Here is a 26,856-nt window from a genome sequence, read left to right on the forward strand (position 1 = left end):
CGGAGTATCTTGCAGACTGGATAATAATCACACTGGATGCTGCCAGATGCAGGTGATATAGGCATTGATCAGATGAGAGGAAATGATTCAGTGCTGTCAAGCGACGCTGCTGGATGACTTGATCTGGTCATCGTCTCCATCTTGAGATGCTCTTTGTAGCTTCAAACAAGCATCAACTCATCAACCATCTGACAACATCATCCATGATATTCGGACAAGACATCAAGCTCTGAATACCATCTATGCATTGTCTTGTGCTACTGCAACTGATTGTTACAGCACTAATGCATCCAGCTGCAACACCATCACATCGGAGTTTTCTCCTCTCTCTTTCTATTGACGCTCCCTGAAGCTTCAATCTATCTCTTGGACAAGGATGAATCGACAACCCTTGCTCCAGATCGTCAGGGGGCATTGGAATGCATCAACGCAGATATTTCAGTGCCCCTTGATAAATATGCAGTATGACGTGTGGTATTCTGGATAGAGCTTTCCTTACTCCATATTCCAGACTGTCTGAGGAAAGATCATCCATTCTTATCATTCCTGCTAGTCCTATGTGATAGATCGCTGTCTATAATCATTCTTGTCACCACAAGTCCAACTTCCAGTCTCTCGTTATGATTTTTTCCTCATTAGCGTTTCTTCTTGCCAGCATCCCGGTCGTGTTGGCTGTTACCGACCCTGCGAATTCTCTCGACTATGATGTTCTACAGTACGTTGATCCACTCGTTGGAAGTGCCAATGGAGGTATGCGCCCAGTATCTGGTCACTCGAGCGGTAGCTTGAGACGGAGTTGGCTTTGTTGACAAGATGCTCGATAGGAAATGTCTTTGCGGGCGCGTCGCTTCCCTATGGAATGGCCAAAGCTGTAGCCGACACAGATTCACAAAGCAACCAGGGTGGATTCGCGTTCGATGGTAGCAATATCACCGGATTTTCGAGTCTCCATGATTCTGGCACTGGAGGAAATCCATCGCTGGGAAATTTTCCCTTGTTCCCTTATGTCAAGTGTCGAGATGACGATGTCAATGGCTGTGTATATCCCAAGAAGCAACGCAAGACCGGCTACCTTGCAGACTCCGTCAAGGCCGCACCCGGGTATTTTGGATTGACTATGAGTTCGGGTATTAAAGCTGACATGACCGTCTCTCATCACACGTCTTTATTTCGCTTTCATTTCCCAACTGACAATGCGCCGAGTCCGCTCATCTTGCTGGATCTCACCGACTTGTCCGATTCGCGACAGGACAACGGAACGATCTCTGTTGATGCTTCTACCGGACGCATGACGGGCCATGCGCGCTTCCTACCAAGTTTTGGGAGCGGCTCATATATTCCTTACTTTTGCGTCGATTTTCAAAGCAACTCTGCTGTCCGTGATAACGGCATCTTTGTCAATTCCCGCGCGAGCACTGATGTGAAGGAACTGAAGATATCCCGGAGTATTAATGGATATCCCCTTCCGGTGCGTCTATTGAGCATTGATGTTGATGATCCATGCTAACATGGCGTAGGGAGGTGCTTTCGTTCGGTTTAATGCTGCTTCAGATATCACTGTCCTGGCTCGAGTGGGATTGAGCTTCATCAGTAGTGAACGGGCGTGTTCCAATGCTGAATCCGAGATCCCTGACTTTGATTTTAACGCCACGCATGCGAAAGCCGTGGAAATGTGGCGCGAGAAGCTCGCCCCTATCCGGGTGTCCAGAAGTGAGGTCAACTCCTCTCTGCTAACCAACTTCTACAGCGGTATCTATCGTACAATGGTCAATCCGCAGGACTACACGGGAGAGAATCCGCTGTGGAATAGTACGGAGCCGTACTTTGACTCTTTCTACTGGTAAATTCAACACTCCCTGGCCCGGGATCAGCTGACGAGTTACTAGTCTATGGGACTCCTTCCGGTCCCAATTACCATTTCTGACCATTTTCGATCCTGCATCGCTTGCACGGATGATTCGCTCCCTGATCGATACTCAACGGCATTTAGGCTGGCTTCCAGATTGCCGCATGTCTCTTTGTAAGGGTATGGCCCTTGTGCTGATGAGCCATAAGTCAGTCTTCTAAATTGCACCAGGATACACCCAGGGAGGCTCGAATGCAGACATTGTCCTCGCAGACGCGTACACTAAAGGCATCTCTGATGCGATTGACTGGGATGCGGGCTATGCGGCCGTTCAAAAGGATGCTGAGGAAGAACCGTACGACTGGTCAAATGAAGGTCGAGGCGGGCTCAACAGCTGGAAATCGCTAAACTACATCCCTGTAGAGGACTTTGACTATATCGGATTTGGCACAATGACTCGCAGTATTTCGCGCACTCTCGAATATTCGTATAACGACTTTGCCATCGGGCAGATGGCGCGAGGCTTCAACAGGACCGATGATGCAGAGAAGTATGAAAGGAACTCTGGGTTTTGGAGAAATCTGTTTCGCACAAATCAGACTTCCTTCAATCGCGGCAACGACACTGGATTCAAAGGCTTTTTCCAACCACGGTATCTGAATGGTACTTGGGCATATCAGGTCAGTCTTGCCGTTCTTGTTGCTGAGACTAGTCGTTTATATGATTGTAGGACCCCCTGACATGTTCCAACATCGATACGAGTGGACGGTCATGCTCGCTCCAGAACAACGCAGCCGAGACATTTGAATCCAGTATCTGGGAATACCAATTGTGAGAGCATTACCAACTTTCGGCCGTCATCTACTTATTGACGAATCTCAGTTTCGTGCCCCATGACATGGCTGCTCTCGTTCCCCTGCTCGGCGGACCAGCCCAATTCGTCCGGCGCCTCGATTACCTTCACGACCAGGGCATCACATACATCGGCAATGAGCCTGCTTTCCTGACAGTCTTTCAGTACCACTACGCCGGCCGGCCGGCCAAATCAACCTCCCGCGTCCACTTCTACATCCCAAAGTACTTCAACCCCACCCCCGCCGGCCTACCAGGCAACGACGACTCCGGCGCCATGGGTTCCTTCGTCGCCATGTCGATGATGGGCCTGTTCCCTAATCCCGGGCAGAGCGTCTACCTGATTACCGCGCCGTTCTTCGAGGTCGTTCGCATCACCTCGCCTCTCACCGGCCGCACGGCGACAGTCCGCGTGCAGAACTTCGATCCCACCTACACCAGCATCTTCATCCAGTCTGCTACGCTAAACGGTCAGCCGTACAGTAAGAACTGGGTCGACCATGCCTTCTTCACCGAGGGCAAGGAGCTGGTGCTTATGTTGGGGCGGAATGAGAGCCTGTGGGGAACCAGGGAGGAGGATTTGCCGCCGTCTCTGTCTACGAGGCGGGGATCAACAGTCTTAGAGCGCAGAGTGGTTGATCTTGATGGGTGGGATATGAAGGAGGTCACGGGGAACGGTCACATTGGAAACAGACATTCTTTTCCCTTTGTGCACCGGCATCTCGTAGGTAAAGAGGGTACCTATCCGTAGTAGAGTATACGACGATATACTATGATATGATAATAAATTGTCACTAGTCATTCCACATGAAGTGTTGAAACCGTGTTGAATTCAACGGCCAGCTGTTGAAGAAACTAGGGAAATAAAAAAAAAAAAATCTAACAGGCTTTGAAACATCGTAACTATATACAGAAAGACATGATCACACAAAAGCAAACTTGCTTTTTTCTTTTTTCCCTCTTACTCTAGGCCTAAGAAGGCCGGTAGAACTTGCTCTCGACCCAGGGCATACCGACGACGGTGGCCTTGCGCACCTTGTTGCGCACCAGGACGCCGACCTCGGTGCCCTTCTTGTGCATGCCCTGCTTGATATAGCCCATGGCGATATTGGTGCCGCCGAGCGACGGGCTGGGCAGGCCGGAGGTGACGACGCCGATCTGCGGGTGCGAGGGGTCGGCGAGGTCGACGACGACGGCGCCCTCGCGGGCGGGCGAGCCCTTCTCGACGGTGAAGCCGACGCGGCGCTGGGCGAGGGTCTTTGCGGGGGCGGCGAGCTGGGGCAGGATGGCGGCGGCGCCGTTGAAGGCGGCGGTGGGGGAGGCCGGGTCGCGGCGGTCCTTGCCGACAACCCAGCCCAGGGCGGCGGTGGGGGGAGTCTGGGCGGTGGAGATGTCGTTGCCGTAGAGGCACATGCCTGCTTCGAGGCGGAGGGAGTCACGGGCGGCGAGGCCGGCGAGGCGGACGTGGTCTGGGTTGGCGAGGAGGAGATCGGTGACTTGGGTGGGCAGCGAGGGGTGGTTGGCGGTGGGGATGGAGATCTCGAAGCCGTCCTCGCCGGTGTAGCCGGTGCGGGAGATGAGGAGCGGGTGTGGGGTGGGGGTGCCGTCGGGGAGGGTGAGGTGGAGGGAGCGGCAGTTGCCGAAGTAGAGGGTGCTGAGGTCGGTGTCAGCGGGGGAGGCGGCGCCGTGGGCGCTGACCAGGGGCTGCAGGACGGAGGCGGCGAGCGGGCCCTGCAGGGCGACGAGCGCGCGGTCCTCGAGGATCTCCCACTTGATGCTGTCGGCGCCGTGCGTGTTGCGGTACGCCTCGATCTCGGCCTGCAGGAACGCGAGGTCCTCTGCGCGGCGGCCGGCGTTGGTCACGAAGTAGAAAGCATCGCCGTCGAGACGGGTGATGACGGTGTCGTCGATGATGCCGCCGGTGCCTTCCTCCAGCAGGCAGGAGAGTGTCGAGGTGTAGGGCTTGAGTTGATCCAGTGATGAAGGGGAGACCTTCATCAGAAGTTCCATTGCGCCAGGACCGCTGAGATGATGCTGAACCCTGACCGCGGGGGTTAGTCACCGCATGCTTCAAACATAGCGGGTATGTCAAAAGGACACGAGAACTTACATATGGCTCACATCGAACAGACTGGCCTTCTCTCTCGTCCAGTGATGGCTCTCAACATGGCTCAAGTCCGAATACTGCAAGGGCATGGAGTACCCCGCAAAGGGCACCATCTTCGCTCCCCGAGCAACATGTAGATCGTACAATTGGGTCTTCTTGACCGGTCCAGAAGCTGCCGCTGACGCATACCGCCGTACACCACCATTCTGCGAGCTCAATGAGGGCCGGGCTGTGAATCGAGGAAGCTGCACGCATCCCGCGGCGGCGGAGCAGCGGCTCTGGAGCGGAGCGGAGAGCTGTCGCTGGAGTAGGCTGGAGCCATTGGCAGCAGCACGGGTGGACTGGCTGAGAGGTCTTGAGCCCAGGAGGTTCACACCGCGTCTGAGAGGCCGTAGAGCAGACATGATGTGTATCTGAAGTGCAGATGAAGGGATAATTGCAGAATCAAAAAGTGCAGCAGATAACGAAACATACTGAGATCGCGGAGAAGAGCTGCGATAACGGAAAAGTCACGTGGCGATAGGACATCTCCGCGGACAGTCGGCGCAAATCGGAGTTGGGCGTGATCTCATCGAAGTCGGAGATGGATGGGAGGGTCTGACTCTGGTCACTACAGCTTTGCTCCGTACAATCTGGAAGCTATAGAAATTTCAGGACCTCGATATACGCGTGTCTGAACTCTGACATGGAGAGAGGTCAGAGGCCTCATCAGCAGGAGTGTCTTTTGGAAAAAACAAAAAAAGGGCGCCTATAGCTACTGAGCCCCCCTGTTGATTTATAGCATGCACTTCCCAAGATGACATATATTGTTACGCCACTACTCACTGTCACACTACTGTATAAATGAATGGTAACCAGCCCTTTCAAGCACAGCCCACTAATACTCTTTTCCACTTTAGCACCAGGCCCTTAGGCCCAAAAACAATATCTACAAAGTCCCATGCCCACGCTTTGACACAGTTGTCGTCGTCAAGTTCGCTCGTTTCGAGTGGGAGATCCAATACCTAGAGAACGAGACCATTGCCTACGAATGGATTGATGGCCGTGAAATTGGACCACGATTTTTAGGCCACTTGACTGAAGGAGATCGGGTGTTTGGATTCTTAATGGAACGCGTCACTAATGCTCGGGTTAATTAATGCTTCTTGACCCACTGTGTCTGGATTTCAAATGCGTCCCTCTCCTTCCCTACCATGGCTTTCAGGCCAATATCTCGTAGCTCTGTAAACAGAAATGGCATCACCATATAGATGATGCGGAGTCCAGCCATCTCTCGAGACTACATTCGCAACAGAGTTCCAGAATTCCTGCACATCATTCCACCCGTCACTTTCCTCTGCATGGACACGGAGATCATCCTCCGTGAAATGAATAGGACACGGAAAGTCGAATCCTATTTCATTCCAGCATCTGAAGCATAATCAGCGAAACACTATACAAGATGTACCGAGACGCGCTTACCTCTCAAGCCTTATCAAAGATTCCCGCAAGGGTAGAAGTTCGTCATCCCATGTGTCGCCCACGAACAAAATTGGATCGCACCTTGTCCTACCGTGGTCAAATCGGAGGACTTGATCCAGACGGGGAATCTCTTTAGCAATCTGCTTTTCGTAGAGGTAGAGCAGTATCGAGCTACTCATACAGCCTCTGATCCGAATCTTTTCCGCTGGATCAAGATGTTTGAAGTTCGCAGGAGCTTTCAAAATGACTTCCCCATTATAGTCAACTAGCCTTGGGTGGCGTGCTTGAAGTATCAAGGGTGCTGCCCAAAGCCCTTGCCAGTCTATAACACTCGAAATTTTACCATCGTGGACAAAAATGTTTCCAGAATGTAGATCAGTATGCCAAATATAAGGTGCAACTACCGCAGGATCGTTTGGGAGGAGATAAGGAGCAACTTTAAGATATTTTTGAAGCAAAGAAATATGGCTGTTTGGAGAGTTCTGCGTTGCTGAGGTCACTAGCAGGTCGTCTCCAGAACTCGGAGTTGCGTATTGCTGGATCCATGCCTCTTCTCGGTAAGCTAGAGAGAGCACATAGTCCTGTGCTTGTTTCCCTTCGAACCGTTAGTTAAGACGACAAGGAGATGGGTAGAGAACAAACATGGTCCACGGTCCAGGGCCATCTCTGCACGTTCTTTGGACCAATAGTGTCTTTCTGCGACTGGGCCGATAACAAAACGACGGCGTATCTTGTCTTTGAGCTGAGAAGATATTTCTGCACAGGTATCGGCTGGTACGGCATCTCTGATATTAGCACTTGAATAGTACAAACTCCCATAACTAAGTCATTATTAGCAGAATAATAGATCAGAGTTGACTGCAAAGTACTTATTCAGTGGCGCCTGAAGCATTTTTTTCTCTAGTTGGACGAGATCCTTCATGACCTCTATCTTCTCTTCGAGAGAAAGATCATCCCATATATCTTCCAGCTTTGTACCGGGGGCTTCCTCCATTAAAATATACTCAGAATCAACAGGATTGTTCACGTCTGCATTCCAAGCATACACTTGAGGTGTTGGTATTCCGAGGATTGTGCGGGCCTGGATTGTCTATTAGAAATATCATACTGAAAGGACGTGCTCAGTACTTACAAACTCCATCGTTGCGACTTCAGATGCTGTAGTGTAGTACCTAGGCCCGGCAATAGGATGGGGTATTCTTGCAATCACGGATAATCCATTATCCATCTCAAGCCTGAAGGTTTTGTTGAATGATCCTTCTGCCAGTTTTGCGATCGCAGTGCATGTATCTGCTCCAACGCTATGCGCTGCAATTCTCTGCAATTCAGGCACATTGAAAGGCGAAAATCGGTCCCGAAGTTGCTGCTCTTCGTCCCATAGCCAACGGCCACTGGTGTATCGGAAGAGATCCGTGTCAGGCTGTGGCATGCTTGCGGAGCTCATGAAACGCAGAAATCGGCGAGACTTGTTAAAGAGACGGGGATGGGGGCTGAGTGGTATTCTTGAAGCAAAGTGCAGTGTATGGCGATGATCACTTTTAGGGGAAGCAATGCAAAACTTGAAGTTTGTTGGCGCAGGTGCAGTCCATCTGGTTGACAACTTCATTTTTCATGTTAGGCGTACAGGTTCAATCACAGTGGCTCGCAGATAAATGTGATAATACTACCAGCTTGAGACTCCAGAGACCAGTGGTTATCCTTGAAGCTCACTGCAGCTAATCATGGCCGTGATAATGATGATTAATGAGTCCACCTTGATTACACGAATAGCATACCCCCAAGGCGAAGGAAAGGGGCCAAGAAAATTGACCATTCAACATGTCTTATATTGTCAGCGCGAAAGAGATGAGTCCAGCAATCAGCACCTCATGTGCATGCTCTGTGATGATGATAATGATGAGTTCAAATGCGGATCTGTCAGCTTAAGGTTGATTGCGGGAAAGGGGCCCATCACGTGCCACCAGACCATTCAAGGTTCGATAACCATTGGGTTCGGTTGCAATTGAAGAGCTATTTTAGAAAAGATATAACTTCGTACCGCGTTCTAAGGGCCTTTCCTGCTGTTTCAGAGGAAAGTGGTCGTGTCAATCACCAAACACCCTCCTAGTCCTACGCTTTGAAGGGAACCTTTTGGTTTTCTTGGCGCGCCCTCCCGGCGCTAAGAGAATAAGTTGAAAGCTTTGGCCTCACTTTAGTTAGGACCTCAGGAGAGGGACGATGAGAGATACACAGTCTATGAGTGGCGAATGTAGAAAATGGTCGAATGAGATTCCGAGGGAACATATTAACCTTGGATATCGCAAGAAAGCCTACTTGTGTTGTAGATCATCCAGAACTTAGAGCAATTCTTCCTAGTTATGATCAAGCACTCCCTATACCAATTCCTGTTACGTAGGGGACCCCTCTATAGTACCACGGGTTGGCTATAGCTCCAGAAGCAATGATCGTTCCAACTAGCCTGGCTTAGAACAACCAGTGTATCATAGTTGCTGCAGATACTCGTTCTACTGCAATAATTAAGGTGCGCTGAGGTGTAATGTGCTAATGCGCATATATACATAATAAAAAGCATTGGTCTTAGTCACGTGAAAAGATTTAAAGCAGCAGCCTTCTGCTGGGAAATCTGGGTGGAAACAAGGCCGTAACTGGCCTTACTAGCTGTCACTCTTGGTGTCAATTTCACAGGTCATCAACTTCTAGTTGTGATATTTTCTTCGTTGCAAAATGGCTAGGGTCGAATAATCAGAATAGGAAGAGAATCACAGCCCGTTATCAGCGCAGCTGAACGCGCTACCAACGGCTCCTGTCCGATAGCTGATGACAACACTGTCAATGGCAGCCTGCAGAATGTCATGTTAGTGCCAACGCTTACTATTGTTGGAGTTGGAGAGGCAAGACTTACATAGGTTCCGGGACCCAAGAAGAATAAACCAACCAGAATCAGACAGACGTTGACGATAAACCCGATCCAGCCACGGATTCCACGCTTCTTGTAGAAGCCTGGTCCATGGTCATCATATCGCATCCGCAGATAGGCGACTCCCCAGAAGATGAACCCGAAGAACGAGTCAAAGAGGGAGCTCATGATGGAGAGCAGGTCCGAGAAGAACGGAATGACCTCAGCAATGATGAACGCCAAGATCCAAAGGACTGCCAGGATACCCGTCCACGCAGCCCATCCGACAACGGTATGGTTGCCCTTGTGGCGGGTCCCATCGAAGAAACGAAAAAAGATGAATCGCGCGGACACGGAGGCATATAAAACACCCAGGAAGATTAAGGTGGGGATCATAAATGAGAAAGAGACCTTCTTATACACCTCGTTGCCAATTGAGCCAAAGGCAGGCGCGGTCATATACTGGTTGCCGGTATACACATATACGACTGCGCCCACCAGGCTGAAGACAATGATCTCGGCAATAGTCACAGCCGTGACTGACTTCCAGAAGTCCTTGGGCTCCTTCATCTCGGCGATGAAGCTCGGCAGCGTGATCTGACCGATGAAGGTGTAGCTAATGTTCAAGAAGGCATTGACACCGGAGACAAACGTGGTACCTGCCACGGGAAACGCGGTCACGATGGGATCCCCCTGCGCGGCAGTGTAGCCGGCCGGCTTGTCTTCGATTGCCGAGAAGATGAGTGCCAGCATGACGGATACGAAAGTGAAAATTGCCGACAAGGTAGCCGCTTTTGAAAGACTGTCAAAGGTTCTTGGGAGAGAGAACACTAAGGAGATGATGGCGGTGACCAGGGACCAGATAATGGTGCAGGTGCCATGGTTTGTCATGGTATTGAGGTACTTGGCGCCAACCAAGCAATGCAAGCCCTGAATGAATGTATTGTTCAAGAGGAACATGATAGCAGTCAAGTACCAAGCGATCTTGGAGCCCCAGAAGAGATGCTGGCCGATATCACAGACATCGCGGACTTCGGGATGGCGCAAGCAGAACCTCCTATTCGGTGTTAGAAAACCCGCGTCATTCCCATAGGAGAGGCCCGAAAAAAAAAAAAATACCAAGTAACGAGGGACGTATATAAGACAATCAATGCCACGACCACGGTCAGGATCAGCCCCGGGACGAGCCCCAGAACCGAATACGACCACGGAAACGACATGATAGCGAGACAAATATACTCGGAGAAGAGCAAGGCGGCAGTCTGGGATTAATTCAATCATCTCTAGTTAGCAATCCGCACCCCCCATTTACCTCTTCGCTCTTCTTCGCAGTCTTTGGAGTATGCCATACCTTCTGCCAGCTGCACGTCCGATACTTGATGGAGTTCTCCGCCTCGAGCTCAATCTGCCTACCGACGTCGCCCGTCTCGGAATCCGACTGCACGGTAAACGCATTGTCCTGACCTTCCAGATCCAGGTGCTTCAGCTTGTCGGGGGACTCCTGGGTCTGGTCGGACAAGGACGACGAGCGGTCGTCATGGGGGGTTTTTTCCGAAGAATTTAACCCCGCCATTTCAAAGTACGGACGAACCGTAAGTGAAAGGAGTCGGTAGTGTGAGCAAGAGTGGTGATGTTATAGACCTTGGGATGCATGTACTGCTCCTCTTGTGTTGTATGGGGGGGGATGGGAACTATAACGGTTGTACTAGTCAATAACGATTACAGACCAGTACAGACAACAATCCGATCTTTCCTCCAAACCAAGAATGTGATAACATACCAGAAGATAAGGATCAAAGGGGGTTTAGAGGAAAGAAGTGAAGACTCGCCCCCCCAAAAAAGAAGAAGAAAAAAATTCAACTTGAAAGATTCTTGGAGTCGCAGGGCAAAAAGTTCAGTTGGCTTAGTTGTTAGCGTTGCGACAAGAGTGTACCAAGAGGATCCGGCGATAAGAGAGGGGGGAGACAAGAAGGATGAAGAAACAGCCAAGCGAGAAGGCGAAAGTCTTGAGAAAATGAAAAGAAAAAGAAAAGTAAGAATACGATCACAATTCGCCTTCTGGTGAAGCAGTCAGCAGGGAACTAGCAGCAGCAGCAGTAGCAGCAGCAGTAGTAGTAGTAGTTAATTGTACGTACTCACGCCTGAACTCTTCTGAACTGCCTTGAGATTTGCTGATGGGCTTATCCTTGGTAAGATCAACACGCAACGCTGGTTGCAAGGGCAGACTAACACTGTTAGCCAGCTGACGATGGAGACCGACAAGAGAAAGGGTCTCAGACAGAACAGACAGACAGACGAATTAACGCAATCAACTGACTACATGACGTGCTCGGGCTGGAAGACTTCTTCTAGAATTCACAGACTGCGTTCGACACTACTGCTGGTTAGTTACTGCAAGTCGTAGATACATACTGTGTACGGTAGATACTACTCTTAGTCTTTAGGTACATACCGGACATGCCTTGGACGGTTGGACCTAATCAGCAGCATCCATGTGTCTATCTACATACCTTACGTCGATGGCTTCCGAGCCGCAATAGGTAGCGTCAAATGCTTGACGTAGTGTGGAATAATCATTACCTATTCGATACTATGTATTAAGTTATTCACTATTCACAGCTGCCAACCTAAAACCACCGGCAGAGACACGGATGAGGCTGGACAATGTATGGCGAGGAATAGATCTGGGTTGCCCGGTTCCTTGTAAGGGGACGCAAAACTCAACGAGTCAAACCAGGTACCGCTACCTTCTGTGTACGTCCGTGGGATGGATGTACATCGGCATGAGTTCATCTGTACTCCAATTCCCCAATTTCCCACTTCTCAACCATCTGGTAATTTTACCTAAAAATCTAAACATCTAGAATTAGTACCTACGGAGTAGGCTGGAACTGATGAAGCCAGCAGAGATTTTTAATTTTCTTAATAATGTTACTCCGGGATGATAGTACTATGGAGTAGTAGATAGCATCCATGACCATGATGAGCCCATCATCTGGCTCTCTGGCTGCAAGCATCAGGTTTATCCCTGTCGGAAAGCGTCTCCATCGCCCCAACTGCCTTCTCCCATTGGCTCCTGCCCAGGTGCAACCTTGTCCTCTCCTCACCAATCACCATTGCGGAAAATAGTGGCGGTGTGGGGCCGCCCATTCGTGGCTTGTGCCCCGCACGCCGCATCTGGCAGTGCCTGAAATTTTTTTGTCTGTTGAATTTTTTTTTTTTTTTTTTTTTTTGGTCCATGTCAATTGATTTGCCCTGGACAAGCACAAAGGACGGTGATGAAATCTCTGGTGGTGCGAGAAAGCCGATCCATGGAAATGAGGTGAAGCTAAGTAGTATGAGTGCTAGGTAGTGCTCCGTAGCACTAGCTGGGGTACCCTGTTTTCCCAGCGGAAACTCTGGTTCCTGCTCTTCTTTTATGCGCCGTTATGGAGTCTGGACGGGAGGGCTTGCGCCGCGTTTGTCGATGTCATGGTTCACGTGACTGGATATGTAGGGAATATAGAAATTAGAAACTACATCGCGCTAAATGGTATGCAGGCCGATGATAGATAGATAAGACTTTTTGTGGTATCTGATATATGCACATCGACAAACATCCCCCCGGACAGTAGTAAACAACTCCCTAATAGTATCACATGCCCTCGTCCTCGTCGGCCAGCAGAGCCGCATAGTCGTCCGCCGAGGCGAACGTCGGCAGGTGCTTGAGCTTGCGTCTCTTCTTCCGGCCAGCGGGCTCCTCGTCCTTGGGAAGCTCCACGCCTCCGCCGAGCTCGATGTCCGACGGGAGCTCCTCATCGCTTCCGATGAACGCCTCGTCGTCTGATACATCCATATCGAAGTCGTCCTCCTCGTCCAGGGCCTCCTCTTCCTCCTGCTTCTTGCCCTTGCCCTTGGTCTTCTTGGGCGGCTCCTCCACGTCGAGATCTTCCATCTCTTCGTCGGATTCGTCGTTAAAGATCACTTCATCGTCGCTTTCTCCGGCTTCCTCATCCTCGTCCTCGTCCTGATCATAGGCAGATTCGAGATCATCCAGATCAAGATCGTCATCACTGTCGCCAGCGTCCTCCACATCAGGCCGCGATTTGACAAGAGCTTGCCAGATCTCTGACTCAGCATCACTGAGTTCGTCTCCGTCCTCGCCGTCTCGGGCCGAGGGATCCTTGGACCTCTTCTTACGCAGCTTGTCCTTGTCTTTACCAATTCGGCTGAAGTATTCGTGGAAGAAGGCATCTTCCGCTGCCACATCCTCGGTCTTCTTCTTCCAGAATGACTCCGAATTGAGCGGGAGGTTTTGGCTGCCCTGGCCGGCCAGCACAAGCCGGTCCTTGGCGTCGCTGCCCGCGAGCGGTTGCATGATGGAACCGCCACGGATGGCCGCCGATGCCTTCGGTGACCGGTAGATGAAGCGGTCAAGGAAGTGCGTCAGAGTGTGAATTGTGAGATCCGGCTTGCCGCTCATCGCCTGGTGATCCAGCAGATGGGCCGCATTGACCGACACAGACGGATGGAAATGAGAAAGATAGGGTAACTATTTCAATCATGGTTAGCTATCCTGTAACCACGTAAAATCGGCCGAAGTGGGGGAGGAAATTCTTACCAATTCCCACAGGCAAGTCTTGTCTGCGTTGCTGTGCTCCGGATCTCTTTTGCGGGGATCGTAGCGGCTCGAAGGCTTTGCTGGCTTCTCTTCGGAAACTGCAGGTTGAGCAGCTTCATCATCCTCATCAGGGACATCCCTGAAGACTTCTTCATCATCACTGTCATTATCCTCGGCTTGGTCAAACATGGCCTGAATTCCAGTAAACGTCTTCTCCAGCTCGCGAATGAGGTAGAAGATGCCGCAGATGAAAGCAGGTTGGTGCAACCCAAGGATCTGAACAATGCGCTTGACGAAAGCCTTCACCCGTCGGAGGTTCAGGTCATTCTTCAGGGCCTTGAACAAGAGATTGAGGTACAGTGACTGCTTAGACGAAGTGGCAACCCGGGGATCAAGCAGTGATTCGTAAAGGGTCCGGTAAAACCGATCACCGGCCACCTGGTGAGATGCCGTAAGTTGTTGGATCAACATAAGGGCTTGGATACTGGTATTGAAATTGGAAGAGTGAGTGATTCGGAAAAGAGTGTCAAGATGTTTCGAGAGTCTGGAGACAAGGTTAGCAGACGAAAACTTTTCCGCGACGGAGGAGAGAGCCATACCTATCAGAGTCTGAGCTGGTGAAAGGGTAAGCTCGGTTCACACCGGTCAAGACTCCGGAGACAAGCTTATCCCGCATCTCGTCTTCCTGTGCCTGACCCTTGGCTGAATCATCCTTTCCTTTGCCCTTCTTACCCTTGCCAAACTTGCCTTCATTCTTGTTCTCCTTGTTGCCAGGCTTCAACAGAGCGACAAACATCGCAAAGTAGATTTCCAGCAATTGGGCAGCGACGCTCTCCTCTTTCAGGCTGAGAACAGTCTGATTCAACGTGATGATAGCATAGTATTTGGCATGCTGGCTTTGGCCGGGCCTGAAGAGCACTTCTTCAACCGCCTTGATGATCGTCGGTTTCATCATAGGATGAGCTTGCTCGAGTTGCAGAAGCAGATAAGAGGCTCTGGAGCCAATCTTCTTAGACTTATCACCAAGTTTGTTGACTAACAGCCGTAGCAGATTCGCCTCTTGCTCCGGTCTTTGCCTGAGCAACTCATAGACATAACTAACAGCTCTCGACCGTGAGAACTCAATCTCATCGTTGCACCAGATTTCCAAGATCTTCAGAACCTCGAAGTACTGGTTCTTCAAGAAATCCTCGTATGCCCACATGATGAGATGACTCTTCTGCAGGCCTCCAGGGAGAGGATCGCGCTCCGACCAACGAGCTCCGGCGCCTTGGAACACCGCCGTAAGGGATGGCTGATTGGCAAAAGCCTTCAACCTCCGATCGCTGGGAAGCAATGTGCCTTGAGCGAACATGTCCTTGAGCGATCTCAGGACTTCCACTGCCTGGGAACGACTGCGTTTCTTTCCGAGTCCAATGAGATTCTCGAGTTGTTTCGTATTGTGCAACGGCGACTCTTGGACGGCGAGTGTCAGGGCCGAGATCTTATCGCTAAGGGTACCTGTCGACATGATTGTGGTGTAGAATTTGTGAGAAGAAGAAGCCGAGGCCTGCTGTGCTTCCGTATACATAGTACTCTCCTTCTCAAGTAAAGAGGTGGCATAGCTGTGGACGCGGTCGATCAGATAGCGCGGCAGGGTATTTGATTGCTTCGTGGCAGATGGGAGCGAAGGAAGATTGGTTGCATACCAATCGGACCTGGGCAGGATGGTCTATTTTTCCATTAGTATAGATTCGTTGGACGGAACATATCGGTACTCACAAGTTTCGAAAATTCTTTGGGAAATATGTTCTCGGGAGCTGGCTCCTTAGCCTTTTCCTTCTTAGAAGAATCATTGCCTGATGGTACTGGAGGAGCATCTTCGACTTCGGACTCCTCCTGATCTGAGCCCTCTCCCTCCTCTTCTTCATCCTCCTCTTCCGAGGCAGATGCTTCCTCTAGCTCATCTTCATCCTCAATGTCGTCCGGCACGACTTGGCCAGCAGCAGCTAACATGGCAGAAAGTTCCTTTCGAAGCGAATCCTCTTCCGATTTGCTCTTTGGCTTCTTCTGCCCATCCGCTGCATCTTCCACCTCAGACTCGGAATCGACACCCGCCACTAGATCAAAATCTTCCTCAGTACCACCAAGGGCCAGGATTTCTTGCCGTAGAGTGTCATCAAGGTTCCCACTCTCCTCCTTCTCTTCCCTTGCGATCACTTCGCCGTTGCGATCGCGCTTCTTGCCTGTGCTGTTCTTGTCGCTCCTTGAATCCCGCTTCGGCTCGAATTTCGGACCAGCATTCTTCTCTTTCTTCGGCGTATCTTTGTTCGTATTCTGTGCTGCTTGGTGCTTAGACTTCTTTTGTTTGGCAGTGTTCTGATCTTTCAGCCTCTGTTCAATTTTCTGGCGCAGACCGGCGAATGCCCCCTCCTCCAGTTGGGGAAGGACATCCTCAGCAGGCTTGGAATCTTTTGCTCCGCGCACTGCAATTGCATTCGCTCCAGTGGAGTGATCTCCGCGATTTCCCTTGCCCTTGGCCATTGCAGCGTTGTGGACTGGCCTGACAAGAAGATCGTGGTTCTGGTTCAATCCTATCAGCAACTTTTTTTTTTCTGCCGCCAAAACTTGCGGAGCAGATGCTGTCGGCCGCCGGAGAATAGTTTCGCGACCTCCGACTCGCCGAACGCTTGGACCAAGTTGGTATCCTACCGAGTATTAGACCTTTATGATCAGCTACAATCGTAGAAAAGATGTTACTTTGAGGTCGAATCCCTTTTTGTGCTGTCTGTGGCATTGCCGTTATTTCCTCCTGAATCGATGATTTCCGGGTTTCGCCCCGTTCCGGGCCGCTACTCGGGCACGTATCGAGCATATCTGGGGATCATTCGTTTAGATAGATGTCAATATCGCGGTTTGCATGTATGGTCCCATCGTCTCGTTGTTGGTGGTTCAAGTGCTGAGTTCTCGCAGACAGATGGTAGACAACGCATATCCAATTTCTGGATCCCGACGGGAGGCATCTCGAAGAAGACCTCTCAGGGCGTAAAGGGTATAGTAGTTTTGAGACCCGCCATGATGCTCAAATGCAGGCCATTGACGTTGAAGCAGAGGATGCGAATGAATTACTGGTTCGGGGAGGCTTTCTCCGTCAGGTGAGCCTTCTTCTGCTGTGCAAGCTATGGCTATGTTCTAATTTTTCCTGGAGGCCTACTCGGGAATATTCCATATGCTACCACTTGGACTGCGTGTGCAGGACAAGCTTGAGCGTTTAATCGACAAACATATGCAATCAGTCGGTTCGTTAGAATGGCACTTGTTATCACGGATGTTATATTGATGTCTGCAGGTGCATCAAAAGTCTCCCTATCATCCATATCCTCCCAAGAGCTTTGGGAACAATCTGGTCGTCTCAAGGAAGGCTCAGAGGTGTGATTTCTCTTATCTCCCATGTTGACCCAAGCTAAGATTTTAGGTCTTCCGGTTTCATGACCGAAAAGAATCTCGGTTTCTTCTTGCTCCTACCCACGAAGAAGAGATTACGACTCTGGTAGGAAGCCTTACCAAATCCTACCGAGACCTGCCCGTCCGTGTATACCAGATATGTAAGTGGCCGTGCTATTTATTTCAAGGTCTCTCAGCCAATATGTTTCAATATAGCAAGAAAGTACAGAGATGAAGCACGACCAAGGCAAGGCCTGCTTCGTGGGCGAGAATTCATGATGAAGGACCTCTACACATTCGATTATAATGTCGAAGAAGCCCTGAAAACATACAACTTGGTAAAAGCAGCATATAAAAATCTGTTTGACGAACTGAAGATACCATACCTGGTCGCCGCTGCAGACTCGGGAAATATGGGCGGCAGTCTCAGTCATGAATTCCACTTCCCCAGCTCAAAGGGAGAAGACACGGTTATCAGCTGCTCCCGCTGCGATCATGTCTACAACGACGAGCTTGCTGACGGAAAAGCTCACAACCTAGGCGAACAGCAGCCTCATGCCGGCCAAGCATCTGGGTTTGATACCGAGGGAGCTACTGCCGAATCGAGTCCAACAGTCTCCACCGACTTGTGGATGGCAATCTCCAAAGACAAAAATACACTAGTGAGAGGCTGGTACCCCAAATTCTCTATGCAACAAACAGAACAAGAGCCGGTTGCTCGGGAAGTCAACTCTCATGCAGCCAAGTCCATAGCGACTGCCGCTGGAGTTGATATTGAACTTAGCGTAGAGAACCCGCTCGAACAGTGGGTCTCGCACGTACAGTCCAACAAGGCCCGTGGTGATTCCAGCCCTTCCCAGCGCCCGCAAGTACTGGATCTGTACGATTCACAAGTACGCGTGTACAAGCGGCCGCCTCTGAGCGACCTTCTACAACAAGCCAGCTGCACTGCAGACGAAATCCAGTACTCCATGCTCAATCGCTTCCCTGGAACAAATCACGGGCTCAACCTTGTTAAAGTACAAGACGGCGACAAATGCATCAAGTGCACAGAGGGCTCGTTGAAGACTCACACCGCCGTGGAACTCGGCCACACCTTCCATCTCGGCACTCGGTATAGCGAAGTCCTACAGGCCTCCGTCATGGTCGATCAATCTCTGTCCGGTGGCGCAGCTAAAGACCAACAAGTACCCATGCAGATGGGCTGTCACGGAATTGGTGTCTCGCGCATGATCAGCGCTGTAGCCGACAACCTGGCAGACTCCAAGGGCCTCAACTGGCCCCGGGCAATGGCGCCTTATGAAGTGGTGGTTGTTCCCGGCAAGGGTCTTGAGACGGAGGCAGAGAAGGTGTATGATCTGTTGGCCTCCAAACAAAGCTCTCCCATCGATACAATCCTTGATGATCGTGAAAAGCCGATGGGATGGAAGCTCAGCGATGCAGACCTGATCGGATACCCTGTGATTATCGTCGTCGGCAAAGGCTGGAAGAAGCAGCAGACCCTTGAGGTACAATGCCGTCGTCTAGACAACCTACGAGAAGAGGTACCACTGGATCAGCTACCGGCCTTTGTCCGGTCCCTCCTTGAGCGCCTATGATTCCTGGCCAGTAGACAACCATTTAGCCAGCACGAAACCCTGTATCCATATATCTGTATAAAATTGAAACAAAGAATGTACACTATTCTAGCCCCTCGCAATCAATCATTATCCACAATCGCACCCTTTCGCAACACAAGCCAACCCCACGAATCTTCGCGTTGCTGTTGCAATCAACAACAGAGATAGTGCGTGGCGATAGCTTACCCCCAGCTAAACCGCCCATCCGGCCACTATCTCCACAACCAAACCACCTACTAACATATCCATCCAAAAAACCACCCACCCAAACGCCCAACAAGCTCAAACAATCCCTCTCGCCCACTGTTCAGATCCGACCTCGAAACAAAACCTCAAGCACACAGGATCCCTTTACCCCCATACAACCAGAAGCCCATTGGCTTCACCCATAGCCCACACCCTCACCCCGCCTGGCTCCCTTCCCCTCCCCTCCCGTCGAAAATGCCACCTGCAACACCCCCCGCATCCGACTCTTCAAGCTCAGGCGGAGCTCCCCCCGGCGCAGGTAAAGCCTCAATCTCACACCCACACCCCGCTACACAAATACCTGCCTGAGGTATGAGGCTAACCGCCCGCAATAGTCAACATCGCTTCGCTTTCCGTGCCGCAGCTCCGCGCCCTCCAGACCCGCCTGACGTCCGAACTCGAGCACCTCACCTCGTCGCACCAGAAGCTGCGCGCCGCGCAGTCCCGGTTCCGGGACTGTGTGCGGTCAATCAATGACGGCGTCGTGGGGTCGAAGAAGAAGGGGACCGATGGGAAGGATGATATCTTGGTGCCGTTGACGAGCTCCCTGTATGTCCGCGGTAAGCTTGCGGATCGGGAGAAGGTGCTTGTTGATGTTGGGACGGGGTTCTATGTTGAGAAGGTTTGTTCAAGTTGATTGATCGTATCGTTTTGATTGCAGTTGTGGGCTAACCGGTCTCTCTCCAAACAGACGGCGCCCAAGGCTATTGAGTTCTACGAGGAGAAGGTCAAGAGTCTGGATATCAACTGTGTTGAGCTGGAGAAGATCGTACAGACCAAGAGTGCCCAGTTGAGGCTCTTCGAGGATGGTACGTATAAGCTTCTTCTGTGTGATATCATTGAAAAACTGACTGGTTATTTTAGCTCTGAGACAAAAGATGCTAAGCGGAGAGACTGCGGGTGCAGGCGCTGGCTAATTCTACCACCTAATTTGAGATACAGAAGAAAGGATTCGTGGAGCATAGGTGTCACGCGATATCAAAAAAAAATCAATCCATCAAATCACACGGATATCCGAATGAACGAATACATGGTGCATCTTCATCTGAAAAGAGAAAACAAGAAGTCATCCTCACGTAGGCTGAGATTTAATCCATCCTTTGTCGACTCTGTCGGATATTCCCAAGTCAAAATTTTCCATCGAGGTGCAAGTTCCGGTAGAACGAACAGCACCCAGCGATGACAGTTACATCGAGACCTGAGAGTTGGCGGGCCTCGCTGTTTGGAACATTGTATGGCTGAAAGTAGCAAAATTTTGCGTATGGAAGCTCTTTTTCTGCTCTCTTCTAGGCGCCCTGCTTTCTTTTCATCCATCTTTGTATCCCTTCGTACTACCCCTTCTCCCCCTCCATGGCAATTGCTGGTTGTACTGGTCAAAGCTGTGTGCTCAAATCAGAACAAGGTGCCGAGATCTGCCTCTAGCAAGACCCGCTTTTGAGGACCGATGTTGATCTGCTGACGGCGCTGACGTGCAGCAGTGATATCGCCCGACTTATCACTCTTCGGGCTTTTTGGATTTTGAGGTTGTGAGTCTTCGGAAGGAGCCGTGGATGTACCAAAGAGGCCTGCGACTTGCCTCACCAAATCGATGAGTTCCCAGAATCCGACGCACTTGCCTGCAGCAGTCTGCTCCTTAGGCGGAAAAAATGTGCTTAAAGTAGGAGTATATCTTGCGGTGTGTCCAACAGGAAGATTGGCGTGTTGTCCGAGTAGGTTGTCCCAGTTGGGATCAAATATCGAGGCTCCCCAAGACGTAGAAGGGACTTCTGAAATTGCACCGATGACGGTAGGTGGATTCTGACCGCGGTAAGCCGGGACGGTTGTGCGACTATACTCATCATAACGAGCAATCTCTAGAATGTACTTCGTACCCTTCAAACGATAACGGATGGCAGTCTTTTCCACGAATCTGGCCACAGGAGCAGAGTGCGGGAAGAGCACTTTTCTCTGGGGCTTTGCAGAGATATCGTCTATGTTTGCTGTACGTCGAAAGTTGATTGAATGCGAGAACAATTTCAGAGCAGCATCGATGGAGGACGTCTCGTAAAATTCAAGAGCTTTGATTTCGAGCTGCCAATCAGATCTGATTGAGCGCGAGTCAGCATGGGCTCAACGGTCTCATATTCATGATCCGACTCACCTCTCAAATCCAATAGCTCCTATTTGGAGGGGGGACTGATTGTCGGCAGACCGACCACCTCCGCGAGGCCTCAGCCATCTCCTTTGAGTGATTTCATACTCAAAGGCACCAGGACTTTTGGCGAACTCCGCCTCGAGTCGAAGCAGGGCATTGTTAGACCCCAAGAACTCGAAATTCACCGAGAAGGCTGGTTCAGCCGCTTTAAGCATACCGGAAGTGCCATCCAGATGCTCAAGGATATCGGTAGCTCCGAAGCATTCCGCAAGGAGCTGATCTTTCCCAATTTTCAGTCTGTATCATTCGCAACAGTCAGCGACTGATCCGTGTCAAGCCGAGTTTGATATCTACCCTGGAATCAAGCGACCCTTTGTCTGCTCATGCAGCAGCATTTCCCTAAACTCTTCAAACGAATATGAGGGCTGATCATCCTTTGGGAGACGATATTCGTCAAGCACGAACGAGCCAAGGTTGATACGCATGCGCAAATGCCCGCGGACAAAGGCAACACCTCCGAGAGATCTCTCGACCGCACTAAGCAGACGCGCATTGTTCTTGGACTGTATCAGAGCGGCTCGAATTTCCCATTGCTCCAGGTCTTTAGGGTGGGCCCCATCAAGAAAAGGCTTTCCAAACTGCTTGCTGCGCTTGATCACAATACCCTCTTTCATCAGTTTCGGGGCAGGAGGTTCTACCACATAGACTTTGGATTTGACGTTGCTGTTGGCTACTAGCTCAGTCCATTTGGTCCTGAGACGATGCACAAGCTGTTTCATCGTACCTTGGCTATGGCCCAGTGCGCAGATATAGTTAGGCATGCCACTTGGGACGAACAAATGACAGCCAAATCTGGCCCTCATGACATCCAGGACTTCCAGTTGAGGTCCGAGGGAATCAAGGAGGGGCGGCCCTTCTCTCGGCCAAAGGAAGAGCAACTGACGAGGCAATGGCATCAGATCGAAATATCAAAGGCAATATTAGATGGCTTTCTAGTACTGACCTGCTCGGGGAATGCTGAAGGATCCTCTGGAGCTTTTCTAAGCTGCTGTAGTATGGATTCCCGTCTTTCATTCAGCTCAACATCTGCCTCCTTATTGACAGAGTGTGCATAGATTTTGGCCCATTCAAGCTTCTTCTTGGGTGCGGAAGCAGAGTATCCATTGCACTTTGCAATAATGCGTTGAAGTTCATCTTTGGCAGCTGCTACCTGGACTGAGTCGCCCCAGAGAAAGATTGCCTAATTTCCATCAGCCGATATCCTTTTGTCGATACTTGACTCAGTTAATTGAGCACGTACTTGGTCAGTGTAAGCAGGCGGTTTCACGAATGCACCCGTTTTCTTGCTAATCTCTTCGAAGACTTCGTGACGGCCCTGAGTAATGTGGGAGCCTCTGCCAGAAGTAATTCTTCTCGCCGATCCAAAGAACCTTGGAAGAACTAACTGTCAGTTTTCCCAACCACGCAGAGAGCCACGATTTACATACTCATATTTGAACGAACCAAAAGGACCAGGCAACCTTAGGACACCTAGACAGAGAACCTTGAGCCCACTGGGCTTTCAATACAACTAAGAAAGGTGGGTTTACCGTTCGGTTGAAGACCGTTCCTCCAATTCGCCTTGGCCGGCGAGTCCTTGAAGAAATGACCTGAATTGCGGGGTGTGGCAAGCTGTCTCCCTCCAGGGCTTCCACGCACTCTCGAGGGACGACTCGCAGCTCTTGTCTGTCCTATCACGCCCCTGACGGATGTGCCATTGCGGGGGGTAGAGAGTTGCTGAGGTTGGCCTGGAGGTGCTTGTTTCTGTGTCTCATTACGGGGAGGGTTTTTGGGAAGGGAGGCTGGCTGAGCCATGTTTGACGTGCGTGATTTTCCCATCAATCGATCGTATCCTGGGAGCTGCCACTCTGCAAGCTCGTCAGACTGTGTTAAGTGGAATACTAGTTGTTGCAAACGTTTGAACGTGAGAGGGTCGAGTTCAGTCTGCTTACCTTGGGCACCTGATGGTTCATGGCTTTCCTTGGAATTCAGTGACTGGGAAGTCATTGTGGTGATTGTCTTCGACTTACTCGGTGGGCATCTCTTAGAGAGTTTTCTGGGATAAGTGCCTGAAGCAGAGATTATATAGTTCAGAAAACCACTGGCACACGTGATGTAGACATGGAATCAGAATAATCAGTGACAGATTCAAACAGATATGGTGACAGAGAGCCGGAGTCAAGAGGAAAGTGAAGTGAATGAAGGTGGGCTGGCTGGGAAGGTAAGTAGAGGAGGAGTGAAAGATCTGAGACAAACAGAGAAACTGCTCAGGGCAAACAGAGGGATATTCACTTGCACTGCCAGAATTGACGTGATCAATAGACCTCATTCTTTCAGAATAACAATGAGAATACAGAGTGCAGAGTACATTCATCGGGTTGAGATTAGTATTCATCAAATTAGATCAATAGAAGAGGGTCTAATGGCACTAGGGCTCTATGGAGGAGAAGGGACTTTGTGTATGCTCACTTGAGCCCTCTTTCTCCACCACACAATACCTGGATGTACTATTGATATATGCAAAGTGTTCTGGTAGAAGCCTTGAGGACTGCTCTCTCAACCGTTCTTTAGAGACTTGATTCCCACAGCTGAAGAATTCAACCGGCATAAGCCAGTCTATGAGCCAAACATAGAAGCATAGTTTGTTCCAGAACCAGAAAGCCATTAGATTGGCAGCGACATTATCAACTCTCCTTTCCTAGATTTAGAAGAAAAGGTATCAAAAGCAGGCTATGGAGAAGATAGACTCAGTGCCGTGTTCCTAGTAGATGAGCTATACTACCTAGGTACTGAATAATGAATACCCGATGAGGAAATGTTGAAGCCTTGACTCTGATTGGCGCAGGCCACAGCAGCGGCGCTAAACCCGAACAGGGCCAAAGTGGACAACGCGCATGGACGCGTCTTGTGTTCCGCTCCGCTCTTTTCTTCCGATCTTTAGATAGATTTCGGCACTGTGGAAGCCGACCCTGGCGCTACAATTCCATTTCCTTTCCCCCCAACTACACATCATTTTATTCTAAACGAAGGAAATGGCGGTCACTTTGACCGATGAGGTTGAGGAAACGCCAGCTCGGCGACGAAATGCCCGTCAGCGCGCCCAATTATGGATGACCAAAGGAGGCCTCGTTCGAGACGATTCCGACGATGAGCTGGGAGACGAGGATCATCCGTGGCATTGGGTTTATGAAACTGAATTGGAAGAGATCAAAAATGAGGAATCAGCGCCGGCTGCGGCAAACGAATCTGAGGAAAAGTCGGCTCGCAAACGTTCAGCCCGGTCTTCGAGGCGTCAGCCTAATATCGTCGGAGCACGGATGGGCACCTTCGAGTGCCGACTGGGTGAGATTGTGCTGCTGAAATCCCCAGAACCGGGCAAAGACTGGGTCGGCATTATTACAGAGTTCTTCGAGGAGGAAGGTGATGAGAACGAGGATGAGGTGGTCAAATCGGTCAACATCATGTGGTTCGCCTCGCCGGATGAGTTCATGTCAACCAAGAACAAGCGACGAGCGGACGCCTTACCCAATGAGCAATATCTTACGGCAGACTTCAATGTGAATCCCATCAATTCGATCAGTGGCAAAGCCACTGTGATGTCGACAGGCGCCTTTTACGCCAAGTATCCGAACGGCACTCCCCCAAAGGGCAAGGAAGAATTGGCCGATTTTAACAAGTGCATCATCTGCCGCAGAGGTGTCAATCAAGTCCAGGGTAGATACACAGATGAATTCGTCTGGGAGGAAGTATATCGAAAGGATAAAATCTCCGAACTCATCGCCTTAATCAAGGATGGGCTCAAAGCCGCGAAGAAACGGAAGCACGTTGATGACGATGTATGTCCCTCTCTCTGGTCGGCTGCGCAATTGCTAATCCAGAGCCACACAGTACGTGGAAACCAAGGACGATGAAGAGTTTGCGCCCACCACTCCTCGGAAAAGACAAAAGGTGGCTTCGAATGCCACTCCGCAGTCGCGGCGCAAGAAAGCTCTGACTACCCCATCACACAAGAGGTACGTAGAACGGCTTGGGCAAGTTCCCGGATGGAAGTTGATAAAATATCCACAGGATCATCGTCAAAAAGCCCCTTGAATTCACGCCTCTAGGAACTCGGGTTCTCCCACCTTCTCACTTCGATTCACCTTACCGCCAAGCACGTACTTTACTCCATGTTTCGACCGTACCTACCTCGCTTCCTTGTCGAAAGACGGAATTCGATACCGTATACAACCATCTCAGTGCAGCGATTATGGAGGGAACCGGCACTTGTATCTATATCTCAGGAACACCGGGAACCGGCAAGACAGCAACGGTGCGCGAGGTGGTTGCGCAATTGAACTCTGCGGTCCTCGCAGAAGAGATGGATGACTTTATATTTGTTGAGATAAACGGCATGAAAGTGACGGATCCGCATCAATCGTATTCGTTGCTCTGGGAGGCGCTCAAAGGTGACCGCGTTTCACCCTCTCATGCCCTGGATCTACTCGAGAGAGAATTCTCGCATCCCTCGCCCAGACGAGTCTCCTGTGTTGTTCTCATGGACGAACTGGATCAGTTGGTCACCAAAAACCAGTCGGTGATGTACAACTTCTTCAACTGGCCTGCCCTTCGCCATTCCCGGCTCATCGTCCTCGCTGTCGCAAACACTATGGATCTACCCGAGCGAACGTTGAGCAACAAAATCTCCAGCCGTCTCGGCCTGACTCGTATCACATTCCCTGGCTACAAACACACAGACCTAATGGAGATCATCACCACTCGCTTGGCGAGTGTCCCCGGGAATATCGTTGATGCAGATGCAATCCAGTTCGCGAGCCGAAAAGTGGCTGCTGTCAGTGGTGATGCTCGACGAGCATTAGACATATGTCGACGGGCAGTGGAGATAGCAGAACAAGCGCGTGAAGCTGCGAAGGTCGAGGACCTTGATTCAGAGGAAAACGCAGATGATGCTGAGTCACTGCCTCCTACCCCTAGCAAAACCCCGGCCCGACGACAGAAAGCCAGCATCAAGAAAAATCTCAAGACGGAGTCCCCGCAGAAGAATCCGAAACAGCTCGTAGGCCGAGTCACCATCGCAACCATCAAACAAGCCATCCAAGAAGCAACCTCCACTCCACTCCAACAATCCCTCCGGTGCCTCCCACTCTCCGCCAAACTTTTCCTCGCCGCTCTCCTGGCCCGCATTCGCCGCACCGGCATCTCAGAGTCCACATTCGGCGACGTAATCGACGAAGCGAAACGGATCGCCGATGCAGCCGTTGCCGTCGCCGGTGCCGCCGGCGCAGGCATCAAGGATTTCTTGCTCGCGGGCAATAACGGGGCGCGCGTCAGAGCGCTCGGCTTCGCCGCCATGGAACTTATGAACTCGGGCGTGCTGGCGCTGGAGAATGGCGCGGGGGCCAAGGGGCCGCTCGGCAGCTCTGCCATTCCGCATAGGGGCGACAGGAGCGGCAAAGTGCGACTACGGGTTGCAGCTGAAGATGTGCGAGCTGCGTTTCGCGAGGATGCTGAGGCGAAGGGGTTGGGGTTGGGGGTGGACCAATAGCCTCATTGCTGGCTGGCTAGTGTATGGATTTGTAGTTGGTGTACATTAGTGATTGATTTAGATAGCAAAAGATACCCTTCTGTTGTTC

At 50.8% G+C, this 26,856-nt stretch overlaps 9 protein-coding genes across 9 annotated transcripts, besides 3 other annotated features; 4 read left to right on the forward strand and 5 right to left on the reverse strand.

Annotated features, from left to right (window-relative positions):
* Positions 1 to 620: 620 nt before the first annotated feature.
* Positions 621 to 3,449, forward strand: ACLA_024720 (glycoside hydrolase family 92 protein; the record flags this gene model as incomplete). Its single annotated transcript, XM_001269181.1, has 7 exons — positions 621 to 750; positions 825 to 1,468; positions 1,518 to 1,840; positions 1,887 to 2,026; positions 2,078 to 2,526; positions 2,577 to 2,677; positions 2,729 to 3,449. The coding sequence occupies 7 exons, from the start codon at positions 621 to 623 to the stop codon at positions 3,447 to 3,449; spliced, it is 2,508 nt and encodes an 835-aa protein (XP_001269182.1).
* Positions 3,450 to 3,670: 221 nt separating this feature from the next.
* ACLA_024730 (glycine decarboxylase subunit T) lies at positions 3,671 to 5,209 on the reverse strand (the record flags this gene model as incomplete). Its single annotated transcript, XM_001269182.1, has 2 exons — positions 3,671 to 4,739; positions 4,809 to 5,209. 2 exons carry the CDS (start codon positions 5,207 to 5,209, stop codon positions 3,671 to 3,673), a joined length of 1,470 nt encoding a protein of 489 aa, XP_001269183.1.
* Positions 3,960 to 4,034: a microsatellite.
* Positions 5,210 to 5,971: 762 nt separating the features above from the next.
* Positions 5,972 to 7,695, reverse strand: ACLA_024740 (aminoglycoside phosphotransferase family protein; the record flags this gene model as incomplete). Its single annotated transcript, XM_001269183.1, has 5 exons — positions 5,972 to 6,215; positions 6,267 to 6,861; positions 6,909 to 7,087; positions 7,136 to 7,347; positions 7,399 to 7,695. 5 exons carry the CDS (start codon positions 7,693 to 7,695, stop codon positions 5,972 to 5,974), a joined length of 1,527 nt encoding a protein of 508 aa, XP_001269184.1.
* A 1,330-nt stretch (positions 7,696 to 9,025) lies between these two features.
* On the reverse strand, positions 9,026 to 10,735 carry ACLA_024750 (putative neutral amino acid permease; the record flags this gene model as incomplete). Its single annotated transcript, XM_001269184.1, has 4 exons — positions 9,026 to 9,106; positions 9,169 to 10,219; positions 10,282 to 10,424; positions 10,514 to 10,735. 4 exons carry the CDS (start codon positions 10,733 to 10,735, stop codon positions 9,026 to 9,028), a joined length of 1,497 nt encoding a protein of 498 aa, XP_001269185.1.
* A 510-nt stretch (positions 10,736 to 11,245) lies between these two features.
* Positions 11,246 to 11,283: a microsatellite.
* Positions 11,284 to 12,372: 1,089 nt separating this feature from the next.
* Positions 12,373 to 12,395: a microsatellite.
* Positions 12,396 to 12,796: 401 nt separating this feature from the next.
* Positions 12,797 to 16,285, reverse strand: ACLA_024760 (RNA-binding ribosome biosynthesis protein MAK21; the record flags this gene model as incomplete). The annotated part of the gene is made up of 4 exons (XM_001269185.1): positions 12,797 to 13,693; positions 13,763 to 14,306; positions 14,362 to 15,473; positions 15,524 to 16,285. 4 exons carry the CDS (start codon positions 16,283 to 16,285, stop codon positions 12,797 to 12,799), a joined length of 3,315 nt encoding a protein of 1,104 aa, XP_001269186.1.
* Positions 16,286 to 16,970: 685 nt separating this feature from the next.
* ACLA_024770 (putative proline--tRNA ligase AIM10) lies at positions 16,971 to 18,783 on the forward strand (the record flags this gene model as incomplete). Its single annotated transcript, XM_001269186.1, has 4 exons — positions 16,971 to 17,040; positions 17,091 to 17,170; positions 17,217 to 17,346; positions 17,402 to 18,783. The coding sequence occupies 4 exons, from the start codon at positions 16,971 to 16,973 to the stop codon at positions 18,781 to 18,783; spliced, it is 1,662 nt and encodes a 553-aa protein (XP_001269187.1).
* Positions 18,784 to 19,245: 462 nt separating this feature from the next.
* ACLA_024780 (prefoldin subunit 5) lies at positions 19,246 to 19,967 on the forward strand (the record flags this gene model as incomplete). Its single annotated transcript, XM_001269187.1, has 4 exons — positions 19,246 to 19,309; positions 19,386 to 19,672; positions 19,742 to 19,859; positions 19,915 to 19,967. 4 exons carry the CDS (start codon positions 19,246 to 19,248, stop codon positions 19,965 to 19,967), a joined length of 522 nt encoding a protein of 173 aa, XP_001269188.1.
* A 475-nt stretch (positions 19,968 to 20,442) lies between these two features.
* Positions 20,443 to 23,230, reverse strand: ACLA_024790 (uncharacterized protein; the record flags this gene model as incomplete). The annotated part of the gene is made up of 6 exons (XM_001269188.1): positions 20,443 to 21,133; positions 21,191 to 21,481; positions 21,539 to 22,122; positions 22,188 to 22,394; positions 22,485 to 22,624; positions 22,774 to 23,230. 6 exons carry the CDS (start codon positions 23,228 to 23,230, stop codon positions 20,443 to 20,445), a joined length of 2,370 nt encoding a protein of 789 aa, XP_001269189.1.
* Positions 23,231 to 24,255: 1,025 nt separating this feature from the next.
* On the forward strand, positions 24,256 to 26,768 carry ACLA_024800 (origin recognition complex subunit 1; the record flags this gene model as incomplete). Its single annotated transcript, XM_001269189.1, has 3 exons — positions 24,256 to 25,059; positions 25,112 to 25,236; positions 25,292 to 26,768. The coding sequence occupies 3 exons, from the start codon at positions 24,256 to 24,258 to the stop codon at positions 26,766 to 26,768; spliced, it is 2,406 nt and encodes an 801-aa protein (XP_001269190.1).
* Between the last annotated feature and the right edge of the window lie 88 nt (positions 26,769 to 26,856).

The sequence above is a fragment of the Aspergillus clavatus genome, genomic scaffold, assembly GCF_000002715.2.
Source record: "Aspergillus clavatus NRRL 1 1099423829805 genomic scaffold, whole genome shotgun sequence".
Taxonomy (NCBI): domain Eukaryota; kingdom Fungi; phylum Ascomycota; class Eurotiomycetes; order Eurotiales; family Aspergillaceae; genus Aspergillus; species Aspergillus clavatus.